Source organism: Cornus florida, unplaced genomic scaffold (genome assembly GCF_030987335.1).
Source record: "Cornus florida cultivar Cherokee Brave unplaced genomic scaffold, ASM3098733v1 CherokeeBrave_3.0.0_Hap2_Chr05, whole genome shotgun sequence".
NCBI classification, from domain to species: Eukaryota; Viridiplantae; Streptophyta; class Magnoliopsida; order Cornales; family Cornaceae; genus Cornus; species Cornus florida.
This window is the reverse complement of record NW_026775575.1, coordinates 102,978,447-102,997,073: the sequence shown is the minus strand read 5'-3', so window position 1 is coordinate 102,997,073 and position 18,627 is coordinate 102,978,447. Positions and strand designations below refer to the sequence as shown.

General features: G+C 34.8%; 2 protein-coding genes across 6 annotated transcripts; one reads left to right on the top strand and one right to left on the bottom strand.

Annotated features, from left to right (window-relative positions):
* The first annotated feature begins 4,423 nt into the window (after nt 1-4,423).
* On the top strand, nt 4,424-5,209 carry LOC132308095 (copper transporter 5.1). The gene has a single exon (XM_059806077.1). The coding sequence runs from the start codon at nt 4,559-4,561 to the stop codon at nt 5,012-5,014; it is 456 nt and encodes a 151-aa protein (XP_059662060.1). The 5' UTR covers nt 4,424-4,558; the 3' UTR covers nt 5,015-5,209.
* Nucleotides 5,210-7,420: 2,211 nt separating this feature from the next.
* On the bottom strand, nt 7,421-18,551 carry LOC132308094 (G-protein coupled receptor 1). 5 transcript variants are annotated; one of them, XM_059806075.1, is made up of 11 exons: nt 18,291-18,429; nt 17,128-17,702; nt 12,193-12,261; nt 11,857-11,888; nt 11,592-11,761; nt 11,224-11,327; nt 9,887-9,988; nt 9,689-9,745; nt 9,456-9,599; nt 8,855-8,925; nt 7,421-8,093 (listed from the first exon to the last, which is right to left on the bottom strand). In XM_059806075.1, the coding sequence occupies exons 4-11, from the start codon at nt 11,883-11,885 to the stop codon at nt 7,991-7,993; spliced, it is 780 nt and encodes a 259-aa protein (XP_059662058.1). In that variant the 5' UTR covers nt 11,886-11,888; nt 12,193-12,261; nt 17,128-17,702; nt 18,291-18,429; the 3' UTR covers nt 7,421-7,990. The 5 variants fall into 5 exon arrangements, 4 of the variants coding, with proteins under 4 accessions (XP_059662058.1, XP_059662057.1, XP_059662055.1 ...); XR_009482381.1 differs by lacking the exons at nt 12,193-12,261; nt 17,128-17,702 and having other exon boundaries at nt 7,421-7,669; nt 7,827-8,093; nt 18,291-18,551; XM_059806074.1 differs by lacking the exons at nt 17,128-17,702; nt 18,291-18,429 and adding an exon at nt 12,417-12,694 and having other exon boundaries at nt 12,193-12,313.
* Between the last annotated feature and the right edge of the window lie 76 nt (nt 18,552-18,627).

The following is an 18,627-nucleotide window of genomic DNA, read 5'->3' as shown; positions in this document are numbered from 1 at the left end:
TTTGAGATGACTGAAAAAAAGTTAATTTGTTGAATAAATATCCCTTTCAATTGTACCCAAAAAAAGAAGTAACCATGGAATAAATTTTCTCTTTTTGACAGTCAAAAATAAAATTATTAGTATGAAATAAATTATTTTCTTTGACAGGAGCTCCGAAAAAATAAAAAGAAAGGAAACAAATAGTAAAGAAAGTAAAAAAAAGTTAAAATTGTATAAAGGGTAGTTATGACATTATAAATTAAGTGATGGTGTATTAATAAATTCAATGACCTTCTTGTTATTTTCTTTAAAAGAAAAAGGTAATTGGAGTGCAATTGGAGAAAAGTGGAATGCGAATATAACCTCCTAAAAAGAATTATTAAAATGAAAATATATAAGTTGGCCATAAAAGAAACAAATGGTATACATGGGGTTGATTTTATCATTTATTTATTTATTTATGTATTTTTAAGTATTATATCAGAACATATCCATATTCGTATTTTTTCATTTCCATTTCCTTATACAATTTTTTAAACTTTTTCCAAACTAAAAACACATATTTTACTAATTATAATTGTAAGTGTAGTACTTCTTCACCTTTAATTTTTTAGAAATGATAAAAATTTGTATGTGCTTTCTTGCCAAAAGTAATATATATTAGTTTTAGTTTAATTAGGTAGTAACTTTACTTAATATTTAATTAAGGTTATATAAATTCTCAATTCTAACAAAAAAAAAAAAAAAAATTCATACAAAAGTTAAAACTTCTGTATGGGGTAGCAGAAGTGACCTTCTTTCACATTATTGCAACAGTTACTATTTTGTCACAAAATGTATTTTCTTTGTTGGTGCAGTGAATTTTATAGTTTTTAAGATTTCCGTTCACCCAAATTATGTTAAATTGTCTATTACATTTGGCTGTTCACTCAATCGACTTTTGTGTAAACCTCTGAAGACCAAACTTGTCATTGGTTTATCATTAATTATTGTGTTGGAATGCTGTCTTCTGATTATTAAAATTTTGAATCTTGTGGGGGAGAAAGTCAACAACACATTGTTCAAAAGAAATGTGGAAGAGAAATATGGCTCAATGCTTGCCTCAGTTTTAATAATTTTCAATTTGTTGTTGCAATTTTAGACTAATTTTAAATATTAATTTTATACCAAATATTTTTTTTACTCTATCTACAATAATATAAACCATATTCCTCTTCTTGGTGGCAAACATGTCACTTACCAAATTCAATTCCACACTGATAGTGGTTTGAATGGCCAGAGTGCGGTAACATGGACAAAGTTAAAGATTTTACTGATTTTTTTTTTATTACTCTGGACAAAGTTATAGGTTGCTCACGTTGTTTGTATTCTTTTTGGTGGAATTCATTTATTATCTGGTTCAGTTGTCCCTTTTTTGATTTCTCTAAAGGTACCTTGAGTTTGTCAGTTCATTGGATTGTGTTATCGTTATAAAAAATAGTATATGTGGGTCGAATTTTTAAATGAAAAGGTATTATATCCGATCAAAAATTTTTAAAACTTTTTTCAAAGGAATAAAATAAATGTTATCCTATGTTTATAACCATCTATTTTCATACCATATTTTACTAATTATGATCGTAATTATAAGTACTTCTGCACCTTTAATTTTTTAATGAGGGACAAAAATTTGTACGTAGATTTCTCGCTAAATTAATATATATTTATATTTCACGGTTTAGAGATGAAAACATCCTACAGATTTGTAAAATATATATACTTATGCTATATATATATATATATATATATATATATATATATATATACTAGTTTTGGTTTAATTATGTAGTAACATTACTTAATATCCAATTAAGGATTTATAAATTAATTGGATGAATCTCAATATTAGAAATAGGAACTTAACAAAAAGAAGAATTTTTATTTTTTATTTTTTTTTAGAAATGGGAATTAATTTATAAATCCTTAATTGGATATTAAGTAATGATAACATAATTAAACCAAAACTAATATATATATATCATTACTTAATATCCAATTAAGGATTTATAAATTAATTCCCATTTCTAACAAAAAACGAAAAAAAAAAAATTCTTCTTTTTGTTAAGTTCCTACTATTTCTAACATTGACACCCATCCGCATAAATTATTAATAAAATATTATTTTAATCCTTGCCGACATTACTACTGTTAGTAAAGAAATTTTTGTCTAGATCATATAAGATTGGGTCTTGGTATGATCTCTACCTAGGGTCCAAGCCCTAAGTAGAATAAAATTAGTACACACGTTTGCTTATTTTAAAAAATAAAACTATATATATAAAAAAATTAAAACTCATTACATGTTTGCTTATCCCAAAAAAAAACAAAAACTCATTTTTGTAAGACCAACCTATGTCGATAGCGGTCATAAATGGTTTGGATGGTTAAATTTTGATGATTTCATCAAATTCTATTTCAATATATATTTTTCTAGAACTAGTACACATCCACGTCTATGATTACAAGGATTACAGGAAAAAAAAAAAAATTTATTTCTTTTGATTGTAAAATTTATGGACAATGGTGTCCACCCGATTCAGAATGTTTGTTAGACTCTAATATTTATGTTTAGTGTGCAGGAATGAAATGGAATGTAAATGAGAATGGAACGAAAATGAGAATGGAATGAAATGGTCATTCTCATTCTATTGTTTGGTTGTAAATATGAAATGTGTAGGAATGAAATGATAATAACTATTCTAGTGTTTGGTTGGACCAATTTAAAAATTAGAATGGAATAAATTTCTAATTGAATTCTCCAAAATATCCCTCCTAGTAATAAATAAATTAAATTAAATTAATTTAACAAAATGATATTCTCTAATAATTTTTTAAAAATAAATGGTGGCAGGGGCGATGGTGGATGGTAGAAAGCGGTAGTAGTGTAGGTGGTGGTGTTGGAAGGCGGTAGTGGTGGCAATGGTGGAAATTGGTGGCAACAATGGTAGTAAAAAGTGGCAGTGGTGTTGGTAGGAAGGCGGTGGAAGTAGTGTGGTGGAAAGAGACAGTGTTGTGACTATAGTGGTGGTGAAAGGCAGTGGTGGTGGTGGAAGGTGGTGGTGGTGGAAGGCAGCGGCGGTGGCGGAAGGCCGTGGAAGTGGTGGTGGTGGTGGTGGAAGGCAGCGGCGGTGGCGGTGGCGGTGGTGGAAGGCAGCGACGGTGGCGGAAGGCCGTGGAAGTGGTGGTGGTGGTGGTGGAAGGTGGTGATGATGGTGGTGGTGCTAGAAGGTGGCGGTGGCGGTGGCGGTGGTGAAAGGCGGTGACGGTGGCAGTAGCGACGGTGGAAGGTGGTGGTGGTGGTGATAGAAGGTGGTAGAAGGCGATGGCGGTGGCGTTGGTGGTTATGGAAGGTGGCGGCGGCGACGGTGGTGGTGAAAGGTGGTGGTGGCAGTGGTGGTGAAAGGCGGCGGCGATGGTGGTAGTGATGATAGCAGTGGTGGTGGTGGAATGTGGTAGCAGTGGTGAAAGGCGGCGGCGGTGGTGAAAGGCAATGGCAGTGGTGGTGGTTGCGGCAAACGGTGGCAGTAGCGGTGATGAAAGGCGGCGGCGGCGGCGGTGGTGGAAAGTGGTGGGCGATGGTGAAAGTTGGTGGTGGTGGAAGGCAGTGGTAGTGGTGGTGGTGGTGAAAGGCGGAGATGATTGTGGTGGAAGGTAACGGTGGTTTTTAAACTTAGAATATGAGGGTGTTTTGGGAAGTTGATTTTCTAAAATAAATTATTTGGGAATGGAATGGCCATTACATAGGTTTAGTTGTGGAATGAATTTTCATTTTCAGGAATGGATTTTCATTCTAATGGAATGGTTGGTTCCATTCCATTCCTACATACTAATTAAACATTTTTAACATTTTTACTAGATATTTATATTATACATTTTTAAGAATAAAAAAATATTAATACGTAGAGTAATTAAAAAATCTCTTCTTACTTATTACATTAATTTTCTAGATATTTATATTATACATTTTTAAGAATAAAAAAATATTAATACTTAGAGTAATTAAAAAATCTCTTCTTACTTATTACATTAATTTTCTTTCTATCTTTGTAATTTTCTTTTGGCCTGCTAGTCACTTTTAACTCTTTCATAATTTGCACAAATTTTTAACATGTATAATTAATTACCTCCAAACCATCTAATATAATTTAAAACAAAGTATTTTTATTATTCGGACTACTTATATACTAGTAGTAAATCTTTTAAGACACTGCACTAACTTGGTCCCTAGATCCTGCGGACTATGAGTTTTAATCGTGCGAGTTTTAGCTGATTCGTAATTTGTTCGGTCAATTGTCTGAAATGGATGGCAGTTTCGTAATTAATAGTTTTATCAAGGATTTTTGTGTTGAGATGTACGAATATATCGTATAATGACATAAAAAGTACCAGGGAGTAGTACACCACCGGGTAGTTTTTATTTTCCTCGCCAACCAATCCCATCTAAAAGCCCCGCTCTCTCCTCTCTGCGGAAGTACAACCAACCATTCCTCCTCTTTCTCTCTCTAACGATCATTCATCGGAAAACAATTAGACGGCCAAGATGATGCACATGACCTTCTACTGGAGCCGAGAGGTGACTCTGTTGTTCGACTCGTGGAAGACCGATTCATGGACGAGTTACGGACTCACCCTCCTCGCTTGCCTCCTCTTCTCCATCTTCTACCAGTACATGGAAGCTCGTCGCCAACAATTTCAGCTCCTTTCCGTCAACAACAAGCCCTCCTCCGCCGCCGCCGCGACGCAGACGACGATCGACACGCCCCTCCTCTATCCCAAGCTCGCCGCGGCTTCCCGGATCTGGAGTGCGGCGAGGTTCGCCGGCGCCGTTCTGTTCGGCGTCAATTCGGCGATCGGATACCTCCTGATGCTGGCGATCATGTCGTTCAACGGCGGTGTCTTTGTCGCCGTCGTGGTCGGACTCTCCATAGGGTACTTGGTGTTCAGGAGCAGCAGTGCAGATGTGGTGGTCGTTGACAATCCCTGCGCTTGTGCTTGAAAACAGACAGAATTTTATTTCAATTTACGTATCTTTGTCGGTGATCTATCTCGTCGTTAAATTGGATCTGTTTATCTCGAATGACCCAGTTTGATTTTCCGATAATTTCATTTCTCTTTCTATATATGTCTGTATATGATTGTCTCAAGATATGTAAATTGTGGGGATTTGAATCGAATGGTTTGCTTTTCTTTCTGTTCTCATGAGTACAACAGCTTTTGATTGGGAGGAAGAGCCAATTGAAATGAAAGAGGGAAAAAAAGAAAAAAAAAAGAGTTTTTAGTAATTTAGAAGATAAAAAAAATAGAAATGCTTTCCCTTGATAGATAATATCTAAATTAACAAGGAGAGAAAGGAAACAAGAAATAATTTTTCTTGTTGACATTAGAAGATTGAAAAAAATGGGGGCAAAACCATTATTATAGTTAATTCAATTTTCTTTTTATCACTGGAAATAAATTTTTTTTTTTTTTAATTTTTAATTTCTTTCATTTCCTTCTATTAAGTGGGACTTAAAAGAAATTGAAATTCAACGACAAATGGTAAAACATTGGCCCCCAAGTGAACATTTAATTTTTTGAAATCATTAGAAGACTTTTAACAAATTTTAAATTTTATTTGAAGACTCTTAACTCGATTCGAACTCCAACGATTAAAAAGTCGATTCGAACTCAAATTTGACTCGACAATAGTGATTTAAGCAATCTGAAAAAAAGACATGAACTTGGATCATTTGTACCAAGAAAATTTGAGACATTATTTAGTGAGATATGCTTAACCATCTAGTAAAATGGGTTGTACAAATCCTAGGATTTCCGCGATGACAATCCAAAAAATCTCGTATCTTTCTTCATTTGAGACCTACAGACATGTCATATCTTTCTTTCTTTGTTACCTAAACACGTCTGCCTTGTTAGAAAGGAATAACTAGGTCGCTCAGTGCTGCAAAAGCAACTTACACTAACAGATCTTAAGCTGTTTCTTGATAGGGCCAACGTTTCGGCTTGGCCTGGAGCCGGGTCCGCTATAAAATTGTGTCCACTAAGGATTGATTCGGGAACTATGTAACAATTTCTCGTTTGCATTACTTAGGTATATATAAAGGTATCAATGGCCATCACTGTAACACCATTCAAATTCTGTTTTTTACACAATTTACCCTAAAATAGGGAGGACCATTGCTGCTTGTAAAAACACTCGAATCTAAAAGCATTTATTTATTTATTACACTAATTTTTACAAAAATAATGATAACTAAAGTTTTTCGAATTTTTTCTCCTGACCTCGGAGACGTGATCTAGACAATGACTTCAAACTACCACTCACATTCTTCCAAGCCTCTCATTGTATTTACCGTAGCGAGCCAGTGTTGTATATAATACCATCCACATAGCTTTCATTCACCTACAATTCATTCCCTCCTCCCGTTTAGCTAATTGTACAATCATCAAATAAAAAAGACAACAGAACAATGATAAACAACAAGATGCCATATAATATATATATATATATATATATATATATATAACGCAAACACATAACAGATTGATAATCTCAATTAATTAGGCAAAAGTAATGTATTAGGAACTAGTCATGATTAGAAATAATCTGGTGGCTCGTCGTTGAATCTGCAATGAATCATTACAGCCGCCTGTAAAGCTTATTGGTGGGGGGACTCTCTCATATGACAAGAGAATTGCCAAAATGACAAGAAGAGGCACCAAAAATATTTTCTTCAGAAAATTTTTTGACAGTTGCTTTTCATCCTACAAGTTCAAACTCATGATAAATCGGCTTCAATGAGATTGCGTTTGCATGAGATTTGTTTAACACTTTAACAGCATTCGCAGTTGAATTATTAGCCTCCCAATATGCAGGTTACTAGGCTGTTGATCAAATTAGAGCTCCACCTTTGAGTTGGTCCAGTATGTGTTTCAAAGCTATCCATTATGTGCATCAGGGAATTAAAACAAAGTCCACTGTGTCTTACTAAAGACAAAATGAGGGCAGTAAAACTAAGAATGAAGAGCTGGGCGATCTCTCTCTAGATATATATATATATATAGACGCACACATCTAGTGTTCACACATATAGTGTGCGTGGCAGGGCGTGTGATTTTGGTGAAGTCTCCTACCTTTTATGTGAAAGGGAGGATATGTCAGTTTCTTGGCTGAAACAAGTACTTGTGGTAATGTCATTTCTCATTCCAAGAGTAAAAACATGGTTCTGTAAACTACTTGGCTCAAACTCTGACGAGGCAAGTTGCATTAGTAAACTACACAAGTACTATGGCGGAGCACAAACACACATTTGCGACGATTCCACAAAACACGAACTTAAATCTGCAGTGATTGTGGGATTAAATTAACTAACACAACATTCTAAAGTATTATCTATTCAACATCTAAAAGGGAAAAAAAATTGAATATTATTCTATTAACAAATGATTAAGGAATCAAAAATAAAGTAACAAAACACTAAAAAATCAGGACAATATTAAAATTTGAATCTACACCACTAAATAAAATCACTAAATGAGTTTGTATAACCAAAACAAAAAAAGGGAGATTTTCAGCTTTTGCTAAATAAAAAAGTACTTCTTACATCGCCATGATCATCGCTGGGTTCCCTTTGCTTTTGCGAAACTATAATTTCTGTTAGAGATTCAATTCAAAATAGCCCATCAACAAACTATTCTAGAGAAACAATTCAAATTAGTCTCACTAACATGAAGTCAATGGTATTTTACAACAAAGAACCAAGAAGAGGACCAAACAGGCCACTAGAATGATGTGAATCAAAAGGGCTTACTTGCTGTGAGGCAGTGAGGGAATCTGAAACACTGGCATGAAGCAATGACAATTGTATTCCTCCTGTTTCAATTTTAATCCTTCACTCAATTTGTAATTTACTGATGTTGAGAAATTTAGGAGTAACCTCTTGCAGGTGAAGTATAAAGAACAATGTCCTAATTGCTATTGCTGGTCTTGAATTTTTAACGACACCAGTTCACTCTCTTGCCATTGACCTCTGTACTTCAAATTAGTTGGCAACCATCTACGAAAACTTTCTGGTAACCTGGGAAAATATGAGCACCCAACCAACAACTTCAAAACTGAAGTATCATCAAACAGCAATGGAAACAAATAAACAAGACATAAATAAAGAACACAATAACACAACAGGTTCTCAGGAATTTTGGTTGACTATAGACGGCCCATACAAGCTATGGAAATTTTCCCTTTCTCCCAAACTTGAGCATCAAGTCTTGTTTTTGGCTCAGCAAAGTGTTTCAAGAGACCTTTCTCCTCTGCTTAAAACATAAACCTAGAACTTAAAGATGCCATCCAAAGATTAAGTTCGTTAACAAACTAAGTTTCTAACTACCGGAGTTCTAGTCACGAGTTTTTTGGATCATCGGTTGGAGGTAGAATTGTCGACGGATTGATGTTAACTTGGCAGACAGAATTTTTGAAAGAGTTTGATGCACATTCTATTGTCATTAAAAGTCACCCCCGTCAGGTCATTTTAAACAAAAAATCTAAGGCACCCATCAGGTACACCAAGAGGCAGTACATGGCAGCCAAGTATAAGACCCTAAATAAGGATAACTGATTTTTGCAAAATATGACAACCCGGTGCTTTCAGCCAACCAACAGAGAATTTAGTTAGGCATCTAATAAAATAAATCCAAAAGTTCATTTTTGACACCTAGCTGGTCAGGGTACCAAAAGAGTAACCCAGAAGGTCCCTACGATATAAAATTGATGGTGGATCTCTGTCAAATACTTTTGGCCTTCTAACAACCCAAGAATAAAGATTCAGAATTTGTGACTTACAGATCCAATCTTTCATAAATTGCTCTCCGTACTGAAGAGTTAAGTCCATATGCTATTGAGTTGAACAGGCCCTGAAACAAGTTTAGAACATAATCAAGTCAGTTTTGACTCATAACACTGATATAACTGCATTGTTTTAGAGAGAAAACATGTGATACAGACTCTAATCAATAATGATAATATGTAACATGGATTTCCACACTTTCAGATTTGTTGATCACTTGAAACAATTTTAGGATCCTAAGTGTGTGTACAATTTGCTATATATAGTTCTAAACAAACCATAATTATACATTAAATCATAAGGTTGGAATAATACAATGATACAGTCAACATCATTTCACTGAAGTGCTGAAACTCAATACCAGTCCCTTGTTTGTGTGAGATACTGATGTGTGCAAAAGAGAACAATAAAGAACATTTACAAGTGACTTGAGATATAAGCAAAATCAGGCGCTGTGTACACACCTGAAAAGCATGCACCCATGCAAATGCAATATCCTAGCATGGAGACTTAAGTTATGTTGCCAGAGATATGATGATAGTACAAAACATATATCAGAAAACAAAAGGAGAACTTATCCATCATTAGTGGGGTTACCATAAGTGCAGCTGTTCCAACATCAAGAACGGAAAGCCATAAGATTTTGTGGTCTGGTTCAATAAAATCATGAATGCGGTTGATCGTGCCAAAAGCCCATGATCCTATCAAAATGAGTGGGTAGTAACCCCACCGGTTTAAAGCCTGTAAAGGGATAGGAATAAATATCAATAAAAAGCTAAATATCCATATCCATTTCAAATGGATCTAAGACTAGTTAAATCACAAGATACCTTCATGTCTGCACGAGCATCTGGTTGGTATGCACGGTCTGACATGCCTACTGCCATCTGAAATTTCAAATATGCATGGTATGTTTTCAACAAATTTACATAAACTTTAGGGCTTTCCAACAATATCTGATTTATCCTACTCCCCCAGCAACTGGCAATGTATAGGAGGAAAAAGAATTTCAATTAATGAGTACATACACGGGTTGCGTTGTTTAGCATGCGAATCACTTGAAAGTAAGTGACACCGTTGAACAGAATTGCACCCCAGAGTGGTGCATAAAATGTTATAAAGTGAACCACCTGTAGGAACAAATAGAGATTTTCAAACTCCATAGAACCAAAAGCACTCCACCAAACAGACCAAATAGATAGTTGATGTCTCAAAATCATACCTAGATCCAAATGAATTTATTTCATTATCCAGCTTACAAAATAAAGTAAAAGCCTAACATCCACAAAATGATACCTATATCCAAGTGTCAAACGATTCAAAGCTAGAAATTAAGAATATAATGTTGAGAATACATTCTGGGTATCTACTAATAAGATTGTCCAAGAACTACTGCTAAATATATCCCACTAGTCTCACCACTTTTATCCATGCAGATACATGAGTGAATATATAGATTTCATTAAAATTTTAAACTTTGCAAGGGATCATCTTGGTACCAAGCATGGATGAATTAGTGTAGTATAAGGTCAGCAATGCAATAAAACTTCAATTTATTGTCTTGACTGGAATTTCTTCACTGTTGTGAGTTCTAACAAGGCCCATTGACATGATCTGCAATAAGGTCCCTCTTTAAAGGAAAGGAATTCCTCAAAGGCATTGAAATTTTGTATTCAAAAGTACGTGAGAAACAGTGTCAGGTTCTGCCCCACACTGTGCAGATATTGTCTGCTTTGCACCCCCTGTTGGAGCTCACGGTTTTAAAACGAGTCTACACAGGTGGAGGCATCACTCCTTATAGGTGCCAACAACTTCCCCCCAGGGCCAGGCGATGTGGGACGTCACAGACAGACATCAAGGCTTTCCTAATATTGGACCAATTCTAAGATTTATAAAACTCACAAAAACTTCCTAATCTAATCCCACTAAAGATAGCTATGTATCTAGCCTCAGAATTTTATCTACTCATCAACATATACATATATAAAAAAAATATAAAAAATTGGCAATATTTATAAAGATCACTTCCCGTCACCGACACCATACTTTAGATATTAATTACCATGCCATATTCTTAATCGTGCAGAGTCAGATAAGTTATTCTACTCAGGCTTTAACTGAGATTTTTAAAATTATGACAATTGAAATGTGAAATAGAGTATTTTTTTATAAGATGAAATAAGGTATATTTTAGGGGTACCAAAAGACATAAATCACCGTGAACAATAGTTAAACTTCCTTTTGCCATTATTTCAAAAGTATAAATAGCAAGAAATTTAAATAGCTTTTAATTGAGAAAAACTGCGTAGAAAATAAACCACGATAGAGCGAGCACGCCCGCAGCCAAAGGCTACATCACACTTGCCTTTCCTGTGCGTCCTGTTTGCGACCAACACCATGCACCCAAACCGCCAAAATGCCTGTGGTCGTTACCAATGGAGCGTATGACTGTCAAAACAAGTGAAGTTCCTGTGACAGCAATTGTACATTCAACTTAGCTTCATGAAAGGGGCTTCAGAAAAACAAAAAACCAAAAAAACAAAGGGGAGGGGGGGGGGGGGGGGGGGGGGTGGCGGATTTCATGAAAGGGATGGTTCTAATAGCAGGGCATTAAAACGAAAACTTCAAAGGCAAACATAGAGAAGAAGTGCAAGGAAGGCAATGGTGCAATATGCAGTATCTCTTATAGAATTATTATTTAAGCTAATCTTTTTGTAACATGTGAATGCTTACCCCAAACATACAAATGAAACATGGGCTCCAAATCTTCAACATCTGTTTTGTGTCTCACAACTGTGCGATGAAGAGTGAAAGCAATTGTAGTAGTCCATAGAAAAGATGCCACACAGAAGAAATGTGTGCTATAGCCCCGAGTATCACAAAAAAATCCTTTAGATGGATCCCTGCATAGTGAGAAAAAAATTTCCTTTAGCAATTCAGCACTCGATAGGAAAGTGGTGACACTGTAACTCACTTCACTTGACTCAATGCTACATACCCAACAATGCTGAAAAAACTGCAAAGCATGTCCTGCAGTCAAATAAACAGCAATAAATTAGCTGTATCTGAATTACCAAAACATTCAATGGAACAGGAGAAAGAGCATTGAGAAAAAAGATATTATCAATGGAAAATTTAATAGACATGTTCGAAACTTTTCATCAAAGTAAGGGCTTAAAGCTGCATCAGGCATTAAAATCAACCCTACAAGTATATATTAAAATGATACATGTATGAGATTAACAAATATATTTGCAAATTATAGACACGCATTCAAACACATATTTGTGAGTATCGAAGAAGCATTGGTATTTGATATGCATACGATGGCTACCTTGAAAATATGGCAAACTTCTTCCCATCCAATCTTTTCTTACTATATCTATGTGCCAAGTGGAAACATCTGCACTTGTAATAGAACCCATGTCAAGTTTGAAATCTGCCTTGTAGAAGATCTACAATTCTAAGGTGGAAATGTTAGCACCTGAATAGTAATTGCGTTATTGGAATATGTCACGTATAGGTGTCAAGTTCAAGAAAAAGAGGGGTGACGCTGACCTATTCTCAATGGGCGCGTAGTAGGACAAGTACCCTAGGTGGAGATCTGGGCCATTGCGAGGGGACCTCTTTGAGATTTGAGGAAGAGCATAGGGGTCACGTTGGTCTTAAGAGTCTCCCTTCTGGACAAGATTAGGATGTGATTGGGTTTAAGACACAGGGTTTTTAGTTGGAAACCTTCTCTCCTGGTTGTTGGCGATCATAAATGGCACATTAGTTCCCTTCCGGACAAGATTAGGATGTGATTGGGTTTCAGACACAGGGTTTTGTGATACCCCCTAATTTTGGAACACGGATTGATCAAGTCCGCGCACAAAATCAAGGGATATCAAAACAATTTAAGTATTTAACAAGCACAGAATACAAAGATGAATAATAAAGAATAAATAAACCGCTGAAGAAAACTAATAAATAAATATTACTTAATGATTCTCCAACAATTACAATTCAGAAATCCCATAACTCAAGGACCCCTTGAAACATTATCCAATAATCCAATACTATTTAAAAGTACACAAGATGAATAGACGAATGACAGTCTCCCAGCTGCGGATCCTCAACCTCGAGACTGGAACCTCTAATAACCTGAAAAATAAATCGTGGGTTAAACCCTACGAGCAAGTTCACTCTACCAGGCCTCTGAAAACCAATAAGCAGATCATCTCTGATCAAAACCAAACCTAATAAAGTTTTAACTTTAATAAAGCACGATATACATGTCTATATATAATTATATATACTATACTAATCACATCCATTAGTAGGTTTATTAAATTTCCATACCTATTAAATAATTATTAAAATAATATTCATACCTAGACCAATCTACCATTTCATTTTATAAAAACTCCTTTGACCTTAATCCCATCCTAGTCAGTTGTTTAATCATTTAAACAACAAATTATAATAAAAGAAATACTCTATTTAATCCCAACCCGATAATGATTTTAATTGTTTAAATCACATATCCAAAATCCAAGTTTTGACAAATCATCCACGTCTTCCCCAATATTATTTTATTAATGTAAAATAATACACTAACCAGTAAGTACTAAACTATTCTCATTTAAGAATATCTAACCCTAATCCAATCCATACATACAACAACCATAGATGATATTTTAATCATCTAACACATAACAACGTAATTATGCTTTGGCAAATCAACCATGCCATTGTAAATATTTTTATTTATATATTGGCAATTCAATCATGCCTCCATAAGTATATTTATTTATACATTGGCAATTCAACCATGCCTCCGTGTATGTATATTTATACATTGGCAATTCAACCATGCCTCCACAGGTATATTTATTCATACATTTAATTAGCAATTCATCCATGCTTTCCATATATGTATTCTATTCATACAAATATTTAGGTAATATATTTAATCACTTGACAATTCATCCATGCCCACACTTTAACCATGAATTAACTTTAAAATTAACAATACGCTAAATCATACATAGCCATCACATGCATATTATACACATATCATTAATTTAACAACCAGCCTATTAAGATATGCCAAATAAGAATGATAATATTAATTATCTTAAATGATTTATATATATATATACCTACACATATGTTATTTAATGTATATATGTGTTTAACACCTTCTTTAATAATCCTTGATTATTTAAAATCAATATACATACATACATACATACATATATATATATATATATATATATATACACTTCCTTCCATAACAAATTATTAATTTATTATATTTACACAAATTAGTGCAACTAAATATGTCAGAAATAGTTTCCTTTAAATACTCCATATTGGTTTAAATAGTTTTCCGACACTTTCTCACTAAAACATAAATATCTCCTAGTAGGATGGGAATCTGATAATGAAATTGGTACCATTGGAAAGAAGACGAAAAATCCTTGAATTTGAGCTCAAGAATGACCCAATTTCGATTTAAAATGACTAAGTTATGACCGTTTTAATTTCTAGTGTCGAATTAGGCCAACATAGTTTCACACGCGCGCCCACGTGCTTACTATGCACTTGCACGCGCTGGATTCAAGCCTCCTTGTGTGCTGGTATTGGCTAAGCTCTTTCAGCTACCGTGAGCTCACCACACTGAATCCATCACTTCCTTTATGCCGCATCCAATGGTCATAAATGAGTGCGCAAATGAACACGCTCACACTAGATTATTTTCTATTAACTATAATAGATCTAAGGTCCAGATCAGCGAGTGTACCATCTTCTCATTGTCTGCAATACACCAAATAATCCCATAGTTGACCAGACCACTTCTATGGTCCAGATACACATGCGCACCAAAGTTTTATGCGCCGCGATGCACCATATCAATTCACATAAGTTTAATTAATCAAATGGCCCTAATTGGCGTATACACCCTATTATCCTACACCGCGCCGCACTGGATCAATTCTTTATTGTGCCGCCGCTCCACATGCGCCAGTTACCTAGTGTGTATATATATATATATATATATATATATAAAATTATTTTCCTAACAAATAATAGGAAAATAAATCCTAATAAATTCCTAAAAATATCAGAAAAATTCCAGAAAATTACAGAACAATTCTAGAAAATAAAGAAACCATAATTAACTCTCTTGGGTCACAAATCCACCTATAGATTGATTTTAAAATATACATAACACCTATATATATCAATTAAAATCCAATAATCTAAAAATCAAATATAATAGTTTATACTTTTTAATTATTCCGATCTAACCATAATTTTTAAACAAATAAATTTAATTAAAGCCTTGATACTCAAGGTGAAATCCTTATGAGTTCTAAGAGGAAAGTTAGAGAAAACTCGCCTGAAGGTTTCGAAACGAAACCGACGCTTTAAGCTTTAATTATCTCTTCCAATTCCGACGTCCTCCTTTTCAGATCCGACCTCCTCCTTGTCAGCCCTTCTTCTTCCTCTCTCTCTGTCTGTTTTATTTTTCTAATGTGTAAAACCTTTAACCCTAAAGCCTTATGTGTATTTTTATACACCTTAAATTCCAAATCCTATTCCAACTAGTATTATGAATTAAAATAATAATCTTTAAATAATTTATATCTATAAACATATATATATATATAAATATATATTCCTTCCATAATTAACTCATTAGTTAATTAAATCATATATACTTATAAATATCAATAAATATATATCTATATATATATCTTTCCATAACAATTATTAATTAATTATATTTATATATAATTATATATATATATATATATAAATATAATTGATACAAAAGTGATCATTTAAATAATTAAATAACCACGGACCTTCATTAATTAACCCAATAAGGTTTCATACAAGCCCAAGACCACATCTTTTGGTCCAACTTTCCTTAAGCCCAATCCAATTAATTTAAATAAATAAGATAATTAATTAAATACAGAAATTAAAATAACTAATTACATGAAGCACATAAACAAACAAGAATTTACAACTAAGTCATATAATACCAATAAAATCAACACACCAATAATTCAATCAATAATCAACCACACAAACAATCAATCATCATACATAATCACGAAATATAACTTAATTAAAATAAGATAATTAATCTAGCACTCAATAAAATAAAATAAATCATTGAAAAATAAAATAAAATAATTAATCCTAATTAATAAATCTTTTAAAATTATCGGGGTATTACAGGTTTTTAGTTGGAATCCTTCTCTCCTGGTTGTTGACGATCATAAATGGCACATTAGTTTCCTTTTATATTACTGTGCGCAAGGATTGTGGTGTGAAAGAGTTAACCATGGGTTCGAGGGAGGGGTTTGATCATAGGGTGTCAGAAGGACAAGATGTGCTGATATTTCATGGCTCTAGGCAGGTTGCCGGGCCCTTTTTTTTTTAATGATCAGGTTGCTGGGCTTTATTAAAGTAAGGGAGGGAACATGAATTTATTACGACCGATATAAAAGGAATCTCCATTAAATGCGAGCCCCCCCCTCTCTCTCTGAAGGTGGTCTGATTCCCATTCCTTTTGGGAAACTCACTCTCTTCCTTCCTCTGTGACAGATCAAAGGGAATTTTCGTTGTGAGATGCACGACAAAAACCCTTCAACGATCCCCAACACCACCCAGGGTCCCATGGGGAATGTAGCCTCAAGATTCAAAGTTTATCTATAGAGAGGAGCTCCTCAGATGCCTTTAAGGTATTCTCAAGGTTTATGTATAGAAAGGAGCTCCTCAACGGCGAAGACATCCTCGAGGGCTCTTTGCGACGTCTTCGTAGAGAGGAGGTCCTCATGTTTAAGACCGATCCCAAGAATTATCTGTGGAGAGGAAGTTCTTGGCTGTATAAGTTTTAGATGGAACACCCTCCAGAGAGGATGAGGGGAACGACTTTGGAGCTTCCGGAGTTTTTCTTCGGTCGCTATGGCCGCCTTCTTGCAAATATAAGAGAGATTGCACTGGTACACATATATAAATATTTTCTTGTTGCTTGCAAGCGGCCTTGAGCTCGTGGTCATGTGTTTGAGGGACATCTACACAAGTTACAATAGATGCTCGTGTTGTGGCCTTTCACGGCTGGTGAGTCACCTCCACATGGAAGAGGGTGCCACGTTGTCACACCTGGACCCCAGGTTGGTGGACCAGGTACCCACATCATGTTAACTTACAAATAAGTTAAGGCCATTACCTATGCAGGGAGGGATAGAATGAAGAGAGACCTTACCTATGACATTATTTTTGCATAAAATGAATTCAAATCCATGCTTACGAACTTGCCTTGAATACCCTATAAGCATTAAAAGCAACACAAAGAGGCCCACTTAATTAACTTATTATGGAAAATCCGACACTATTTTTTAAATTAAAAGAGGGTTACAAAAAGAATGATAGTAACCCATCCCAAAAAAACTTAAGCTTGGGGGCAAGTGGTTGTTGGACAGCATAATGGTCTATCAGGTAAGGAGAAGCGTGAGAGCCGAGAGGAAGGAAAAGAAGGGAAGGAAAAGAAGGAAAGGAAAAAGGGTAGGGTGTTCAAAAAGGGCCATTCCCTCCAAGTCCATCATATTTTCCCTCCCAAAAGTGAGTGAAAAGGAGGAAGGGAAGAGTTCTCCTCCCCAACTTTTTTTTTTTTCTTTTTTTTTAAAAATAACATTCATGCTAATTCAAACAACTTCCTCCTCCTGATATGTGATTGTACGATGACAAGATCAGGCAACATTATCTTTCCGTCCTTCATTCGTCATTCTAGTTCAACTTAAGGAAATGATTCCACATTCCTTTCCTTCCAATTTCGCATCCCTAGCAAACAGAGGATAAAGCTTGGTTTAAGAGAATTTGTGAATTTACATGAATCAAGAAGGAAAGCTTATAAGATTTACTGAACAGACTTTTAAGCGAGTTAGATATAGTGAGTGAGTCAGCCAGCTAGCTTTTTTTATTTATTCAAACCAGTAGCATCACGATCAGCATTAATTGTAATTCATAGTTAAGTGACACAACTCCATGGTTGAAGCTTCAAGTCTGAGGGTTAAATGAAGACCTTCTGTAATATAGCACATCCATAACCCAACATGAGCACTTGACATTGCTAAATATATCAATCCGACAAACACTTTGATCAGTTCCCTAAATATCTATATTTATATCATTCATTTAAAATTTATCCCAATTTAAAGACACATACCTAAAAACAATAACGCAAACTGAAGTTTCTATTACTCTATTTAACTAGTTAGGTCTTCTTGAAGGAAAATTTAATTCCACAAAGCATAAAAAATGTGAAGTAAATGCAATAATTAGATCTAGGTCAAAAAGATTGACAGTGGAAGAGAGTTATTTTCGTACTGAAATTGAAGTTACAGAATTTAGAAAATGTGTGGAACTTACGGAGAGAGCAAGGAAGAAGACGAGCTTGAAGGAGAATTTGCGGAGCTCCTTGAAGAGTACATAGCAAAGGACTATGAAGCCAGAACCGAGGAGCGACAGGCTCGAAGCTCCGGTGTTCACTGCCGTCAGAATCCGGCGATCGCTCGCCGTCAGACTGCCCCACCCTGTCGCCATTATTCACTCTCTCTGAAAAATTGATGCTACTGTATTTGATCTGTTACCTTTTTTAGATTGCCATTTCAATTTTAGTGCCAAAGCTTGGGCTTGAAGGAAGGATATACCGAAGGGAAAGGTAAAAATATTTATATTTGTATATATATATATATATATATGATTT

Excerpts from the sequence above, each read along its gene's own strand:
- LOC132308095 (XM_059806077.1), top strand. The coding sequence starts at position 4,559 with ATGATGCACATGACCTTCTACTGGAGCCGAGAGGTGACTCTGTTGTTC.
- LOC132308094 (XM_059806072.1), bottom strand. The coding sequence starts at position 18,464 with ATGGCGACAGGGTGGGGCAGTCTGACGGCGAGCGATCGCCGGATTCTG. Across the intron at positions 9,989-11,223 it reads AAACAGGACGCACAGGAAAG|GTGGTTCACTTTATAACATT; the intron begins GCAAGTGTGATG and ends TTGTTCCTACAG. Across the intron at positions 9,600-9,688 it reads ATGCTCGTGCAGACATGAAG|GCTTTAAACCGGTGGGGTTA; the intron begins GTATCTTGTGAT and ends ATCCCTTTACAG.